Below are 18,040 nucleotides of genomic sequence, written 5' to 3' on the forward strand. Positions count from 1 at the left end.
TGTGCGTGGGGACCTGGGGACCCCTGTAGTCCATCCTACCAGAGTCAAGGCTCCCATCCCCCCACATCACTCCATTCTAGCCTTGAAAACAGGGAGAGCCCACACACGAGGCTACACTCCCCAGGACTCAGTCCCTGACCCCAGCTTCATCTTCTTCGCCCCCATGGTTGCCAGAATTCAGGCTTGGAGCTCGGAGATTCTGCATCCTGCTCTAAACCGAACTTACCTGAAGATCTCTGGGGTTTTGGGTCTGGGTGGAGGTTCAGCGGCCTAGTGAACATTCAGGAGGAATGAAGGGAAGGAGTGGGGGAGAGAACAGACCGTTAGTGGTGATGTGAGCCTTCTCCCGAACCCAAAAATCAAACGACGCATTTCAAGCTCTGTGGGAACACTGTCAAGGGAGAGGGCGAGGGAGAGGGCGCCATGGACCTTGACCACACACTGGAAAATTAACCCTTCCCACCAGCTCCCCAGGGTCCAGGTGTCCCTAGCAGAGCAATTCGTCTTCAGCCAGTCCTGGTTTCCAGAGAATTTTCGCCATCACAGAGCAACATGGCCTCACAAGGGCGCTTTTGACCTTGAGCGCTGTCCTTTCCTAGGACAGTTTCCAAAAGCTCTGTTCTATAATTAATGTCTGCTGTATCATGTGACACTTGTGGGTATTTAAAACCCACTCAACGTCCCCTGACCAGGCAGAAATCTCCTTTCAGTGTGCTCTCTGCTCTACACCAGATATCGTGGAGTCCATTGATTGGGGCTTCTTCAGCCTTTTGGAGTCTCTCTGGCTGTTCTGTGGACCGGGGGTCCTCCACAAGGGTTTTCTTCAGCTTCATTGTCAAGACATGAATCAAAGGATCCTGAATCTATCCATCCTCCTTGGCTCACTCACCCTCCAGAGCCCCGGTGTCGGTCCAATTCTGGGCTAGCAGCCGTCACTCTGCCCCAGGCTGTGGGCACCGTTGTCGGGAGTGACCAGGTGTGTGCAGCCTGGAGGGGGAGGTGCCCCACTCAGAAGCCCCTCCCCAGCGCGTGTGCAATGGCGGTCAGATGTCCCTCAGCCTGTCTTACCTTCTTTCCCTCACAAGGAGGGAAAGGCCTTCACGTTTCTAGACCTATTGTCACCCAGTCTGCTTGGAAGCATCTCTGAGCCCGGACCGGGCAGAGCAATGGCTCACTGGGGGCACCCATCGTGTTCTCAAGGGGATCCCCCACACAAGGGCAGGCCCCATGGAGGCCCCTACTCGCCACTGTGTCTGAGAAGAGGCCTCATCAAAGAGCCTGCCGTCGCTGTGTTCCCATTTCCTGGGAGCCTAGTCCAGGCTTCGGGAGAGATGGTCAACAGAAACCCTCTTCGACAGCAGAGGCATGACAACTGGCATTTTGGGGGGGTTGGTTTCTGGGAACTTGAGGCTAAGCCTAAAACTGCCTTATTCTCCCAAGAGTCGTGGAACCTGTGACCCACAATGGCCAGCAGACACCGCCGGCAACACCAAGAGGTCAGCTTATGGAGCCCTCTAATGAGGCAGCTCGGCACAAACACTGCCTCAGCTGGCTGTTTCCAGAGAGCTCTGGAGACCTGGGTCCGGGAAGGAAGACGGGACGGCCTCACCTGTGGCTGCAGAGGAGCAAACCCCGAGAAACTGTCTTGATCCACCACAGACGCCACCACCTGAAACGGAGAGAGGAGCGCGGGAGGCTCCGAAGCACAGATCTCCCACGCTGCCTGGCTTTCCCCACGATTCCCTCCTTTCTCTCCGTGCTCCCGCGAGCCCACCCCCAGAGGCAGACAGGGGCGAAGGCATGGATTGCTGACCCTCTGGGTTACAAGCTCCAGCAACTGAAGAAACTAGTACCTGCCCAGCCCTGCTAACCCAGCAGGCTCTCTCCGCTCTCTCTTTCTGTCCTTTTTTTAAATTGAGGTGGAATTCACATAATACAAAATTAACCATTTTAAAGTGAACAATGCAGTAACATCGAGGACGTTCACAATCCTGTGCAGCCACTGCCTCTATCTAGTTCCAAGACTTTTCCTCACCCCCAAAAAGACACGCCACACCCTCTCCTCCCAGCACCCGGCGTTCACCAATTTGCTTTCTATTTGTGTGCATTTACCCATTCTAGATAGTTCATGTGAAAGGGATTATGTAGCATGTGGCTTTCATGTCTGGCTTCTTTCACCTAGCATGACGTCTTCAAGGTTCACCCATGCTGTTACTTGTATCAACACTTTATTCCTTTTTTTTTTTTTTTTTTTTAAGAGAAGGGGACAGATGCGGGGAGGGGCAGAGGGGGAGAGGGAGACATTAGCAGGCTCCAAGTTCATGCCCAGTACATGCCCCGGCACAGGGCTCGACCCTACAGCCCCGAGATCAGAACCTGAGCTGAAATCAAGAGTTGGATGTTTAACAGACTGAGCCACCCTGGTGCCCCGTACTTCACTGCTTCTTATGGCCATTCTGCTGCATCACACGTTTATCCACTCATCCACTGACAGGCCTTGGGGTGTTTCCACTGACCCAGGCGCTCCTGAACTCTGCAGCTCTGAGAGAACCAGCTGCCCAGGCAGTAGGAACCCATTAGCCCTAAGGATATGTCAAAGTCAAGTGCAGCTATGGCAAGGGGCCGCAGGCTCACTCTGAATCACCTCTGGGAGGATTTAAGACCTGGATTTAAAGGAGTCCAGTTTATAAAGGCGTCTCCTCAGAGGGCTGCGGAAGCGGGACTAGGAAGAGCATGAAGCCAGGAGAATGCTGAGCTTGTCCGTTTCTCTCACATGCTTTCTCTCCATTTGCTGAGGTGACTGTAGCTGCACTTTCTCCCCGTTCTCCTCCCTGGCTCAGTCCCCCAGACTCAGCTACCAGTGACTAAGATGACTAACCCCGTGGCTCCCCGAGGCTCTCCCGCAGGGTCAGGCAGGAAGGGAGGAATGAGAGGAGCCAGAAACGATAAGCTAGAAGCGTTTGCCCACCTTTCAGCGAGAGCCCCACGCTGCCAACAGTCTCTGGCTGCCGTCCCAGGGAAGCATCATGGGGGGGGGTGCCCTCCTCCCCGGAGTCTGTCCCCACCCCCACCCTGGTCCTCACAGGGCGCACACCATAGGAGCCTCCGGGGAAGCTGAGGGAGTCACTTACTGTCGCCTTGCCTAGGTAATCCTTCTTGGCCAGCTGAGCCACTTGCCTCTCATTGGGTCGAAACAGCCGGCCCACAGGGATCACCATGGGCTCATACAGCTTCTGTTTCTAGAACACAGAGAGCACAGTGTTTTCTCACCTGCAATACGGGGCTCATGATGCTTGCCCTGCCTCCCTCACTCAATGGATGCAAAGGTTCACCAAGATAACCTCACAAAAGCAGTTTTTCTACATGTGTAAAGCCTGCCTTTGTGACAATTTCTGAATGTCAAAGGTGAGAACAGTTGGTTTCAATATCGCTTTGTCCTGAGAGGCTATATGGACTTTTGTCCGTGTTATGCCCTGGGGAAGGAAGGAGGGGGGCTGCCCCTTCCCCACTCCACAGACTCAACACAGGTGGCATTGCAACCACGAGGTGGCCAGGGTCCACGCAAGGCCCATGCCATGACCATCCTGGGGCTGCCAGCAAGGACTCAGGGGTGGGCAAGCAGGCACGGCCTCTGCCCCTGTGCTGGGATCCAGCCTTGTGTTCCTTGTTCCCCCCAACCCAGAGCTACCACACAGCCTCCTGGACTTAACACTGCCAGATTCACGATCCAAAACATGGGACCCCACCCTGGGATCGGTGTTACCCAGAGCTCAGAGAGGGTACAAGCACCACGTCCACGACTTCTCAACCCGCGCGTCCACCGAAGCAGAGAGAACTCCAGTGAGAACCCTCCAGCCACCCGGTGTCATCAGTACGCTTACCCAAACACATTCCATGGCTTTGTCGATTTTAGTATGCCTCTGCTCAGACTTCATGCTCATCGCCAAAGCTAAATGTTCTTCTGCCTGCTTCCACTCCTCCTTCTTGGCGTGCATGAGAGCAACATTATATAACACCTAGAAAAGCACAGGCCACAACACAGAACTTGAGGCGGCTCCAGATCGAGGCAGCAGAGAAGAGCTGGCCTGTCTGCTCCTGGGACGTTGCCGGCTGACATCCCTGCCTTCCTCAGCTTTCCCGGGGGTATCTCCAATACAACACCATCAATTATGCGGCCAGGTGATGTCCAGCACGAGGACGGTGTTAAGAAAACGTCATATGGTGCATAAATCCAACACTAAGTGCGTTATTCTTTCAACAACCAAACAGATCAGGAGGGGACAAAAGCTCTTGTGTTGGTGCCACCGAGCCCAGGCCAGAAGACTGGACAGGTGAAGAGTGGGGACAGAGCGGGCTCCAGACGTATCATCCTGTACCAGCAGCTGCAGAACTCCGCCTGGGGCATGGTAATGAGTAATAGGACTGTGGTATGGTTTCAGGGTAGGAGGAAACTCTGCGGGCAGAAGGGCAGTGAAGCCAGAAAGAGACTCGGCACAAACCCAGACCAGCGCTTCCCCGGGGACATGCAGGAATAGCACGTTCTCGGAGAATCATGATTTCCCAGGTCTCGGGTTGGGTGGTAGGATCACGAGCATCCGATCTATCACTACGCCTTACAACTTACACAGAGAATCCAATAATCTTTTGGATGCGTCGGCAAGATAAAAAACGACTAAGGGGAGTGAGAAGATTCTCGAGCAAAGATGGGAAGCAACAGAGAGCGGAAGAGGATCAGGCGGACAGCTAACAAAGAGAGCTAACTTTCCTTCTTTCTCGCGAGAGTGCAGTGGAGTCCCCCAGTGCCCCAGCACCCTGAGCGGACCATGAGCTAGACAGCCAGGAGCTGCTGCGAGGTTTTCTCAGGTGTAACCAGGAGTCACAGCCTGCTGCCCCGGGTTGGTGGGGCTGGTTCTCTGGAGCCCCAGAGAAGAGATAGAGTTGGTCAACTGAGGCCTAGTGGGGAAGGGAGAGGTTGGCCTTCTCTCCCCCACGGAGGACTTGCAGGGGACAGGTGAAGGCACAGGGGCCCCAGGCCTATGTCTAATAGGTGGCCTCAGCTTCACTCTCAAATTGTGGCAGTAACATTGCCTGCTTCCAGATTGTTCTGAGAAATAAATGAAATAATTCGTATCAAGCACCAAGTTGGGGTTGCTGACACAGGATGCGTATTCAACATGTATTTACTACTACCACGACTGTTGTTTGCTGTACCGTGTTGGGCCTTGCAGGGCGGCTGAGCAGAGAAGGGCTTTTGTCCCGCTAGAGTTGCCTGTGTGGTTTTGGGGAAGGCGACAGGGCTGAGTTTTGCAGACAGATGCCATCTGGGGACACCTGCTGTTTATAATCAAAAGGCTAAAATTACGAAGGATGGTGCTCTCCTGGAAATCAGTGCTGCCTTTGGAGGCGGTGTCGCTGCCGTTCTCCTTGTCATCCTCATCCTGGTCCTCACCGAGGCCGCCCACGGACCGCCTAATACAGGCCACTTTATCTGCCTGATCTCTAATCCCACCAGGTGAGCAGAGGCGTCGCTTCTGTGCTTGCATAGTGTTTCCACTGCAATCCTCTTGTCCTGACCTTACGATCTCACATTACACGTGACCATGAGCTTCTGGGAGCTGCCACTTTGTCTGTGGAGCTGCCTGGCATTATAAAATCCATGGGGTGAGACACCTGGGTGGCTCAGTGGGTTAAGCCTCTGCCTTCAGCTCAGGTCATGATCTCAGGGTCCTGGGATCGAGTCCCGCATCAGGCTCTCTGCTCGGCGAGGAGACTGTTTCCTTTTCTCTCTCTCTCTCTCTCTCTCTCTCCGCTCGCCTCTCTGCCTACCTGTGATCTCTCTCTGTCAAATAAATAAAATATTTTTTAAAAAATAAAATAAAATATGGGGCTATTAATGAGTGTGTATGAGGTAAGCACTCAGCCCTTTACAGATGGTGAGGAGCCTAAGGCTCAAAATTGACACGTCACTCACCTAGGATCACACAACAGCTAAGCATTTGCCCAGGATTAGATCTTCATCTGCCTGATTCCAAAGTCTTTGCCATTGTGGTAGCTAGCTTCCAAGATCACTCCCAAAGATTCTCACTTCTTGGTCCTCACCCTTCTGTTCCCTCCCACATCCAATGGAGCTGACGTGGACAGCCAATAGGATATTATGGAAATGAGGGGGTGCGGCATTGAGGCTGAGTTATGAAAGACTTTGGTCTTCGATATTGCTTTCTCTTGGATCATTACACTCTCTGGGGAAGCCAGCTGCCATGTCCTGACAAGACTCAGACAGTGTCACAGAGAACTTCAGGTGGCAAAGAATGGAGGCCTCCTGCCAACAAGTAACACTACCTTGCCAGACCCGTAAATCATCGTAGAAGTAGACCCTCCCCCGGCCTCAGTCAAGCTTTCAGAGGATGGCAGCCCTGGTCGACATCTTGACGGCCAGCCCTTGAGAGCCTGTGAGCCAGAATTCCCCAACTAAGCCTCTTTTGGATTTCTGACCCAAGAAAATGTGAGATATAAATGGTATTGTTTTAAGCGACTGCATCTCAGAGTAATCTGCTATTCAACAACAGATCACCGATGCACTTCTCTGTTCTGACAGTCTGCCACCAACATCAACAATTTGGTTCAGGGCCCCAGCCAGACAAAATGAACAGTTTATCAAGGCAAGTACAGACATGTGGTGGGACTACGTTTTCGCAGAGTGAGTGAGTGGTGTTGCTGGGTGACGGCACCGGGAGCAAGCCCAGAACTAGAGGTCTGCATTTCCTTCCCAGGCTATTTCTGGGCCTCAGTGAGCTGTCGTCCTCTGCAGGCATGTTTGACTGGTGCGGCCCAGCCTGGCCATGAGTACAGGAAGGAGAACTCAGGTCCTTAAACATTCCTATTAGGTTCTCTGCTCCCTTCTCTTAAGACCTTCTCTGCTCCCTTCTCTTAAGACCTTCTCCCACAACAGGCTTTTGTGACTCCATGACTAGAAAAGCCTAAAGGTCTTCAAAAAGGACGCTGTGATTTCTCAGAAATGAGGGTCAGACCGTGGTGAGAAGAGAGGGGTGGCATTATATGTACAAAAATGACTGAGGGTCTCATGGGGAGACCATGGAAACTCCAGGTTCACTTGCAGAAAGGACTATAAAACCAGTATTTCCTGACCCCAGGTCAGTTCAACTCGAACACCAGGGAAGCATTTCTCCCATGGGATTCTGCCTGGATGCCCCCATTTTATGATCCTTTTTCTATAGCTAATCAGTCCCCCAACCCTTTAGTCTGCATAAGTGGTTCTCACTGAGGGGGTGGGGGCGACTGGCAATGTCTGGAGATATTTTAGGTTGTCATGTGGAGGGGTAGGGGAGGGGCTAGAGGCATCTGATGGGTGCACAGAACAGTCCCCTACAATAAAAATTTATCTGGTCCAGCAAATCAGTAGTGGTGGCATGGTTGAGAAACCTCTCTCTAGAAGGTTGGCCAAATGCCAACCAATTTCCTGAAATTCCCAAAGCCCCATTTCTCTGGCCGGTGAGAAGTGAAGTGAGTGGCAAGCTCGCCACCGCCGGGCTGGATGGGGGCACTTGTCCCCAGGGGCCTGGGCAGCTGTGGACTCTATTATTAGCCCTGAGCAACCCTGGGAACGCTTGGCTTTCTCCTGCCTGAGAAACTAAAGCAAGGGGATTTTTTTTTTTTTTTTATCAGCGATTCTTCTAAATAAAGATCTATGATATTTGCAGGCCTTTTCGTTTTTCAAGCTAGTGGTGTATATTTGGAATTTAGGAGGGGGGCTGGGGGGGTTGGTTGGAAAAAGCATGCGAGCCTGTGAAGTCAGAGCTGGTCATGTCTCTCCCTTTTGGTAATAGAGAAAGTCAGTTATCCTTCTATGGAAACCTTCCCTAAATGTGTACTTTGATTTGTTCTGTGAGCTGGGGAGGACAGATTTGTGCCAAATTATCCTTGCTATTTCTCTGGGGATCAACCAAGCACACAAAGCCAGAGCCATGAATAGCAAAGAGCATGGTCTGGAACTCAGGAGCTCAGGAGGGTTATGGCACGGATAGTGAACCCATGATTTTGGATGTGTTGGTATAATGCTGAGCAAATAGCTTGTCAGCTGGAATTATGCAAATTTTTATGCAAATTGTTATGAATACTTTCATAGGCCAGCACAGGCGGGCCCCATCCCTTCAGAGAACCCAGCAAGCTCCTTTCCAAAGGGTACTTTGAGCCTTATGTCAATATATTGCATGCCCTCAGTAACTGGAGACTCCAGGGTGAGCCTGTAGTTATTGATCTGAGCCTTTTCTTAAGGGGAACTCTGAGTCCTGAGGCCCAGAAGCCTTCTCCAAGCTCCCAGAGGTTTCAGCAGATCGCTGGGCATCCAAACTGTCTGCTGTTCCCTCAGCCTTTGTGTGCTCCTGCCCGGATTGGGCCCTTCCTCCTTACCTCACAGGCAAACAGCTTGAACTGGAGCCCCAGGATCTTGTAGTCTATCAGCTGGTTCCCTCGAAGCTGAGTCAAGGCCTCTTTAAGGTCTTTAATAGCTGCGTCATATCTGCGGGACAGAGGGAGATGAGACCACAGCCCAGGGCAGAGAGGAGCAAATGCAGGTAGAACACGCACTGGCTTCCCTTCCCCGGCCTGTCTCACTGGGGCAAGAAGACTTTCCAATCCCTTTTGTTCTGCTTTAGCTCTTTGCCAAGGCTGAGCCCCAGTATTCCACATTACTTCGTGTGAGTGGCATCCCGGGACAGTGTGCATCCCAGCACCCCTGGGGATCCCCCCAGATTCAGGCCATCATGGGTACTTTCTTCTCTGTTCACAGGATCCAACTCCTACCTTTCTGACTTCACTTCCCAGCAGAGCCCTCATCCTCTCCCAGCAGCGCCAGCACCTGCCGGCCCCAAGGCCCCATGCAGCGATCTGGAGCCCTGCTCACTCCTCATAACACCCCCAACCCCTGCTCCATCCCCCCGACCCCACCCCTCAACGCCAGGCCAGGCTAGCTTGACCTGGCTCGGCTCAGAGACTCTCCAGAGCCAACGACATTGCTCTCCTTCCCAGAGCCTTCTCCTCCCAATTCTTTTGAGTCCAACTCAGCTTTTGGTTTCATGGCTTTCTTAGCCTCCTCCCTCTCCACACACTTTGGAAAACAGAAGAAAGAAACCACCAGTTAAGCCAGATGGCGTTTCCAACCCTACTCTTGGCACTGGCCATTTGCTTTGTTGGATTGCCATTGTGCTGGCTGGCTCAAGGTGTACAGGGCTGCTGTCACTGGCTTTGTGACAGACAGTGGGGCTGACCACATCAGTAATGCCCACCGGGATGTGGGCAGGACCTGGACTAGGTCTCTCAGGCCTGCCCTTAACTTCTGCAGAGTCCCTGGGAAGAGGGAGCTGCAATCAGGCTGCAGTGGGTAGGAGACGTGAAAATCAAGCTGCCCCCACCTCCTCAACTCACTGGCCCTGCAGGAACAAAGGTCGCTGCCCAGTCATGGTTCCACCTGGGCAACGGAAACAAAGGTGCCTGAAATTCGGACACGGGCTGGTGATGCGTGCCTGCACCTTGGGACGGGCGCTGAGAGAAGGGGACCAGATCCACCAACTCTGCTCTTATCCGGGAGACCCTGGCAGAGCACATTCCTGGCCTCAGGTTCCATGTCAGTAACATGAGTGTATCCCGTAAAAGGAGTGTATTGCATTTGAGGAGCCTGTAATAGGAGGCTGTTGCTAGTATGTGGTCCCAGATCCAAAACGCCTTGGACCTGAGTCCTAGCTTTGCCACATACAATCTGGTGACAGAGAGGAAGTTACTGAATTTGTCTGAGTCTGTTTCCTCCTCTTTATAGTTAGAGAGTAAATGGTCACATGTGCCTCCCAGGGCTGTAGGAACAATGATGAAGCACCCAGGAGCTCAGGACCTGGGCAGTTTGTCCCCAGGGGCCTGGCAGCCATAGACTTTGTTTGTTTGTTTTTTAAGATTTAATTAATTAATTAATTTGACAGGGAGATCACAAGTAGGCAGAGAGGCAGGCAGAGAGAGGAAGAGAGAGAGGAGGAAGCAGGCTCCCCACCAAGCAGAGAGCCCAATGCAGGGCTTGATCGAAGGACCCTGGGATCATGACCTGAGCCAAAGGCAGAGGCTTTAATCCACTGAGCCACCCAGGCACCCCATGTAGACTCTATTATTAGCCTTGAGCAACTCTGGGAATACTTAGCACACACAGTAATTTACTTTTATTATTATTATTATTATTATTAGTTATTATTGTTATTAGCATAGCTCTAAAATTCTGGCAATAACATTCATATGCCAATCATCTATTACATGCATAACACTCTACAGTGAATTAGGTGTTATCTGGAGATAAACTCCACGGTCTCAGCCGGTGGAAGCATGATCTCAACGGGCCGACCCAACCATCCTAAGGAACGTGTGCCCAGGGCAGCTGGGGCAGAAACTACCTATGCTGTCACCGTTGCTTCGGGGTCACTCACACTGCACCTGTGGCTTTAGCAGTAGTGAAAGAAGACAGGCGGGATCTGAAGGAGAGTGGCTTTCTCTAACACAGCCTTGTTGTTTAGGTAGATGACTGTCAAACGTGCTAAGAGCCTGCAGGACACTCCTTAAGGAGCAAGAAAGGTCATTGACCTGTTCTTACAGACACTGCCAAGAAGGGGGAGAGACTAGGCATCCCTGTTGCTCCTTTCTAAGCTGGGAGATTGGGTGACTGGTTCGTCGGGCGGATGCAGTTTCCACCGGGTTCCACAGCCTGCCTGGGAGGCAGCTGAAGGACCTCGGAACACACTTGGAGTGCGGTCAGCATTCACCCTGTCATGTGACCTGCCCCTGGGCCAGCTGGCTGAGCAGGAGAACTGCAGCTGTGAAGTTACATTGACTACCTGGAAACAAGTGAGCCCAACAAAGTCCTCAGAATTCTCCCTCTCATCAGGTTCTAAAGAACTGCACCCCCAGGGGAGGTGGTAGAGAAAGTGCTGGGGAATTATTCAGAGTGCTCACTTTGTGTTGAGAAACGGGGGTGGAGGCCCCCTGCTAAATGTCGGATTTAAAGCATCGCCCTGACCGCCTGCCACCCCCCCTCGTTGACCTGGAGCTGCACGGGCTTTGACACTCAGCTCTGCTCCCCATTGTACAGGCTCTGCATAAGCTCAGTGTGAGACTCCCAAGTCTCATTCAGCCAGCCCCCACCACCCTCCAGCCATTCGGAGCCTACAGTGTTCCCAAGGAGGCCAGGATGCTGGCATCCTCCTGTCAGGTTCTGCGGGGCACGGGTGGGAGTACTTTCCTCCCACGCTGTCCCTACCAACGACACTCCCCCACCCCAGCCCTGCTCTGGACCCAGAGCCCCCATTCCTCCAGGTAGGGGTTCACCAGCACACCACCAACCTCTAGGGGCTTTCCATAGCTCTGAGCCCAAGAGGGTATATACTCCCCATCTTGGCAGTCCTCTCTGTAGAGGTTTCTCAGTAACCACCGCCGTTCCTCACTGTTCCCATCCCACAAAGTCCCCTGCAGTCCAGAATCCTGCCCCTCACGCACCTGTGTCCAGGACGCTGGAGAGTTCTAGCGAGCTGGAGGACGTCAAAATGTCAGAGCCCTCCAAGGCGGAGCTTGGGCTCAGACCCTTTCCCACTGCAAAGACACCATGGAGAGGCTCTGCTGTGTTGCCTCCGTGGGCCGGCTCCGTCTACAGGGTTTGCTGTTCCTAACCTGGCCCTGAGATTCCTAAGGCCCAGAATTGGAACCGCCACCACGTAGAGCTCCTTTCCCCTTTCAAAGGGCAAGGTTGGGTCAGACAGGTGAGGGTCTGTCATTGTTGGCACCCAGGCCCCACCTGCTTCTCAGAAATGCACCCAAATTTTGTCCTGTGGAACTTCATAATGACGGGAGGGCCGCACAGCAACACGAGAAGGGCGGGGACTGGAGTGGGAGCTGAGAGGAAAAGCGCACATCCCATTGTCACCCTAAACAACCCCCATTGCAATCTAGAGGGATCCCTAGCCCCCTCATTAAGAAGTAATCTTCCTATGTGCCTAGGGCACTTATTTCAAAATTCTCTCTCATAGCACTTGCCCCTTTCCACCTTGCATGATAGCTCCTAGCGTTTGTGACCTGTTTCCGCTTTTAATTTGAAGGTTCCTTAAACTGAAAGTTTCTTTAAGGAAACCTCTTTAAGCAACCTTTCGCTTCCTTTTGTTTAATTAATTCAATAAGTATTTATTATTGGATTAGACACAGAAATATGAGTGAATAAGATTTCATCTCTCAAGAAAGAGAGTCGTCAAGGAGACAAATATACAAGCCAACCCCTGTCACCGAGTGGAAAGATACTATTTTTTTGTTTTGTTTTGTTTTCTGGACAGGTACTATTTTAGAAGGCGCAGAAGAGAGTGGTAGCCACGCCAGGGCAAACTGGTGGAGGACAAGTGGGAGCATAGGCAGCTGCTGGACCACGTAGGAGCAGCCCAGGGAACTTCATCCTGTAGGACTGGGATCCACTGGAAGTTATTAAGCGGATCACATTTATTTTTTTAAAGATTTTTTTTTTTAATTTGACAGAGACATAGAGAGTCCAAGTAGACAGTGAGGCAGGCAGAAGGACAGGGAAAGGCTCCCTCTCCAAGCAGGGAGCCCGACTCGGGGCTCGATCCTAGGTCATGGGATCATGACCTGAACTGAAAGTAGCCACTCAACCAACTGAGCCACCAGGTGCCCCACATTTGTTATTTTTGGTGTTTTTGTTGTTGTTGTTGTTGTTGTTTTAAAAGAGGATCGCTCTGGAATAAGACTAGGGGTTGGAAAAGCAGTTTGGAAGTGATTTCAGTTGTCCTGGTGAAAATGAGGGTCTAAATCAGGGTGGTGCTGGTGGAGAAAAATGGGTGTATTGAAGAACTTGAGAGGTCAACTTGACAAAGTTTGGAGAAGAGACAGGTTGATCCCAGGGAGAGATTTAGCAGCTGATTGACTACAGGTGAGGGTCAATGCTATGGGAGAGGGTGAGATCCCTTAGGGTTCACGTATGGATTTTTAGGGGACACTGAACCCCCTGATATTGTACATAGAAGGATGTGTGTGCTCTTCTGGAAAGACAAGCCATACATTTTGCCATTAAACAACCACCTCCGGGGTGCCTGGGTGGCTCAACTGGTGAAGTGTCCAACTCCTCTCTCTCTCTCTCTTTTTTTAAAAAGATTTATTTATTTATTTATTTATTTGACAGAGAGAGAGAGAGATCACAAGTAGGCAGAGAGGCAGGCAGAGAGAGAGGGGGAAGCAGGCTCTCTGCTGAGCAGAGAGCCCGATGTGGGGCTCCATCCTGGGACCCTGAGATCATGACCTGAGCTGACGACAGAGGCCTAACCCACTGACCCACCCAGGTGCCCTCCCCCCGTGACTCTTCTCTTGATTTTGGCTCAGGGCATGATCCTAGGGTCCTGGGATCAAGCCCTGAGTCGAGCTCTGCACTGAGTGGGGCGTCTGCTTGCGATCCTCTCTCCCTTTGCCCTCCCCTGTGCTCTTGCACGTGTACTCACTCTCTCTCTCTCTGAAATAAATAAGTATGAAAAAAAAACCCAACCACTGCTGTTGGGATAAAAGGGGAAAGGGTCAAGAGCAGAGCCTGGGAGGTGGGGACACCAATGGGAACAGATGAGCAAAAGAAAAGCAGGCAGTTCAGAGTCCAGTATAGTGCCTCGTTTACATTGTTTCCTCAGTAGACCGTTGCTGAATTGAAGATGAACCTCAGTAGATTTTTCTCTCAGATTTAACTATTATCAACCACAGACGAACTGAATCCTCGGTCTCATTCCTAGATCTAAGATCTGTCTGCTTCGCTTAAAATCTGAACCTTGCAGGTTCTGGGGCTCGTGGACATTTTTGTGTAAAAATTTCTTGTGGGAGCCTTCCCTCTTTGTCAGTTCTCTCCCCTCAGTACAGGCTGTTAGAGCTAATTAAAGGATGGCTTTAGAGTTTGTCTTTTGAGATTTAAGATCAGCTGGAGGGTTGGTGCTCTGGCCTCCCTGGGAATTCCATCCATCTGGAGAATATAAGGATGAGGAAGGGGAACGAGGAAGAATCATGCTAAGAAGGGAGACAGAGGAAGGACGCCACCAAAAGGCAAATGCTTGTACATAGCTTCCCTCGGTCCCCAGCTTTCTCTCCCTAGATAGCCTCTGTGTCTGTGGGTTTCCTCTGGGAAGGGAAGTCTTCCCACTGCCCTTCCCCCTTCAGGTGGTCGCATCTTGCAAGTCCTCTGAGCTTCTTGTGGTTGCCCCTGGCAACAGCTGAGCACAGCAGTTTTCCAGACTGTTTCTGACTAGACCCTGAGATCCAAGCCTTTCAAGATTGCCCCGGACGAGAGTTCCATCGCTCCCCAATCCCCGGATGTTCTTTGCCATCTCCCCTCCATCCCATCAAGCCCCACCTCACCTGCTGCTCCTGCGCTCTCGCTCTCTCTCTCTCTCTCTCACGCGCGCGCACACACACACACACACACACACCATGCCACCCACATCACGCCACCCACACCATGCCCCCACCACCATTTTCACTGTTCGAAAGTTCTTCCTTAGGCTGAGCCAAATTCTCCTTCCCTAGAACTTGTGCCCACTAACGAAACAATTCCTACAAAGGGAAGTTTGCCATCCCCTAACACATTTTAAGTGAATGCTTAGAATATTTTTCCTTTGTTATTTGTATGTCTCTTTTGGGGGTATCCTGGGGGCAAGTAGTGGGAATTGAGATCAACTTTCATTTTCTAATTCTTTGGTTTTTTATTAATAATTCCATGTTGACTGTATAGTCAACATGGAATTACATGACAGAAAATACAGACAGGCTAGACGAAGGAAAATTGAAATCCCTATAATGTCACCACCCAGAAAGAACTGCTGGCAATGTTTTGGCCTATGGCCTTCCAGACCATTCTGTCAAACAGAAATGGGATACATGTTACACATACTGTTTTGGGGGGAAAAAAAAAGTACATACTCTTTTGAAATCTGTGTTTTAAATTTAACATCTGCTATGAATTTTTTCCCATATTAATATAAATGCCACTTATTTATCTGTATTAGTATATCCTTATATATAGAATGTTAATAGGTTACATTCTCATTCTGGTAGCTACATGGTATTTCACTGAATGGATTAAACCAGCCTTTTGAAAACACATCCTGTAGGAATGAAGGAAGGTCTCAATGTGGTTTCACGCAAATCCTCACTGTGTGACAGCTCACTGCCTCCTAGTAGAAGACCATCATGGGTGTTCCCTTGATGGCCAAAATACTACCAACCAGTGCTGCCCAAGCTATGACCCATCAGGGATGCCAGGGAGGGGTCACACCAGCTGGAGGGAAGGCCTGTGGTGGTTACGTGAGGTCCCTGTACGCTGTGAGTTTGCTGATTGCTAACTGGACGGCAGGCATGCACTCCCTCCCTCCTTCCCTGGGGAAGGCTTCTGCCTCACGCTGACCTATTGCATAACCTGTCCAGAGACGGTCAGTCACACTTCCCAACAGAAGCTGGAAGGATACTTCACAAACACAAAGTCTAGCAGTGCCAAAACCATGTCCTGGCTTCTCTGAAAACTTCCCCAGCTTGCGCAACACTGGACCACTTACTTCTCCATGTGGTAATAGAGCATCCCTCTTTGGAAGTACGCCACTGCCAAGTGTTTGTCTCGGTTAATGCTTTTGGTGAAGGCCTGTGGAGAGAAGAAGGGTCCAGACCTGATCCAGGAGCTAGGCAGTGAGGAAGGAGAGATGAGCCCAGAGGGAGAGGCAAAAAAGGGTATGAGAAGGGTCGATGTCTTGAAGGTAACAAGAAACTTAGAGGTCAGGTGTTTCTATAAGATGGAGATGTTAATCTTTGCCTTTTGAGATTATTGACCGGATTAAAATAATAAAAGTAATGAAATAGGAGAACAATTAAACTGTTATATACAGTATTATGTTGATTAAGTAAATAAATATCATGCAATCAAAATAATAACCAGAATGCATTATAAAATGCTGGGATAGGGCCTGACCCAGAGAATCAAAGAAAGGTACAGCGACTGAGCACCAGTAGCAGAAGCATGTGAGGACAGATCTCGTGCGGGGGAGGGGGATCTGGCAGGGGGCAAGCAGGCAGGTGATGGCATAGCTGTGTCCAGACACATGGACATGCTTGGCCCAACTCTCTCCCCAACCGTGTGCACTCTGCCTCCAGCAGCCCCTGGAATCTGGGGTGCTATTCGCTCAGCTTCTGTGGGGAGTTGGGGAGTTGGGGAGTACAGGCCTCTTCCCACCAGATGTGAGACCCTTGCCGGCTTCCGTCTGCCCACCCTGGGGTCTGATGTGGACTGTGTGCTTGGATTGTATTCCAAGTGGCTGCTCTCTTCTGTCTTTGCTCACTGGCTGGTCATGGCCATGGCCAGGATGGTTGTGGGAGGAACTGAGTCTCTAAAGACGCTGGGGAGTCAGTCACCTGTCCACACCCCCTTGCAAAGACTGGCAGTCAAGGGGGGGAGAATAAGAGCTAACATTTACACAATGGTGTGAAGTTACACAGCATCTACTAGTAGTTGGTGCCTCACTTCATCCTCAAAATGTCTGCCCCTCTCAGGAAGTCTTCATGACTTGCCAGAACCCCAGGTCCAGAAATAGGCAGAGGTGGGATTCGATCCTAGATCTTCTGCTCCCACACTCCAAACCCTCTCCAGCTTTCCCTGACCCACCCAAACAGTGATCACTGAGAGGGCTCAACCCCACAATGGGGAATATGACAGAGAAAAAACAGTTGAGGAGACACCCCACAGCGTGCCCTCTGCAGACATCATTAATCAACATGGTATGATTCGTGCCAGCCTCTCCTTAAAAAAGTGCCCCTTATAACTGATGAGAATTGTCACGTGACAGGACACCTATTTTTCTTAAGCGTCTCCCCTTGCTCTCTAGGGCAGGCAAAGCTCACACATATGAAATTCCTGGAAAGCCCAAAGAGGAGTTTTCTAATAGGTGTGCAGCAGCAAGATGAGGATCCAGGAGCCAGCACGAGTTCGTAGAAGAAAGCATAACTAGGGGAGTCTTCATAAAGGTGTGAAAGAACAATTCCAGAATGATTTGAAGTGAATAGATGGAGAAGAAAGGAGCGCACAACCCATAGCCCATGGTTCCCAGCCAGTCAGTGCCCAGCAGAACCACTTGGGGGGGGAAGGAGAAAAAAAGAAAGAAAGGAAAAGAAAAGAAAAAAAAATACACAGGAGCTGGTCAGGCTGCTCCCCAAGCCCATTTAATCAGGATCCCCTGGGGATGGGGCTTGGTCAGCTTTTGTTCTTTGAAAGCTCCCGAGAGGTTTCTGAGGTGCAGCCTGGGAGGAGAACCACTAATGACAAAGGCACGAAGGAGGAGGCTCCCTGGAGAGGTGCCTCCACTCACCTTCTCCGCCTCAGGCATGTTTTCCAGGATGGTGTGCACGCACCCGATGTTGAAGCAAATCCTGGAGTGGGGGTCCTGGACGGCAGTGAAGGCATCCAGGGCTCCCTTCCAGTCTTTCTTGTCGGCTGCCAGTACCCCTTCATTCCAGAGGCTGATGGCCTCGGCCAGGGACATGGTCAGGCACAAGCCTGGGGCCCGGGAGGCTGCCAGGACCCAGAGAGAGGGTGAGCAGGGGTCTCCCGCTCCAGGGTGGCACTTGCCAGGCGCAGCACTCCGAATGGGGTCCAACAACGTCTCAGTGTTGCAAAGGCTCAGGAAATGTCCCCACCTTTCGGCAACTGACGCACAACCCTACCATGAGAGAGAAAAGGAAAGAGCTAGAGAGGGCGGGCAGCCCGGGGGGTGGGGTGGAGTGTGGGGGAGAGGAAGTACATCAGATACTGCCTGCCACGGGTCACTTCCCCAAAATGCTTCTGCTCTGTCACCCAGCAGCCCTCTGCCTTCCACTGCCGCTTTGGGGCGGCTTTCGGTCAGGTCTCTGGCCCCAGGCTCAGGGCAACCTCGGCAGGTGGAAGCGCCTTCCTGGGCCTCCCCTTCCACACCTTCCTTAAATGAGGGCG

At 51.5% G+C, this 18,040-nt stretch overlaps 1 protein-coding gene across 1 annotated transcript in view; it reads right to left on the reverse strand.

Annotated features, from left to right (window-relative positions):
- The window catches only part of NCF2 (neutrophil cytosolic factor 2), a 30,448-nt gene extending 12,649 nt beyond the window's left edge, over positions 1-17,799 (reverse strand). Inside the window, exons 1-7 of the mRNA XM_059146852.1 lie at positions 17,421-17,799; positions 15,624-15,706; positions 8,428-8,536; positions 3,882-4,016; positions 3,132-3,239; positions 1,610-1,669; positions 227-270 (exon numbers count right to left, since the gene is read on the reverse strand). Of these exons, the coding sequence (XP_059002835.1) occupies positions 227-270; positions 1,610-1,669; positions 3,132-3,239; positions 3,882-4,016; positions 8,428-8,536; positions 15,624-15,706; positions 17,421-17,594 (713 nt within the window). The 5' untranslated portion in view covers positions 17,595-17,799. The remainder of the gene's footprint in view (positions 1-226; positions 271-1,609; positions 1,670-3,131; positions 3,240-3,881; positions 4,017-8,427; positions 8,537-15,623; positions 15,707-17,420) is intronic.
- Positions 17,800-18,040: the final 241 nt, after the last annotated feature.

Source organism: Mustela lutreola, chromosome 14 (genome assembly GCF_030435805.1).
Source record: "Mustela lutreola isolate mMusLut2 chromosome 14, mMusLut2.pri, whole genome shotgun sequence".
NCBI lineage: Eukaryota > Metazoa > Chordata > Mammalia > Carnivora > Mustelidae > Mustela > Mustela lutreola.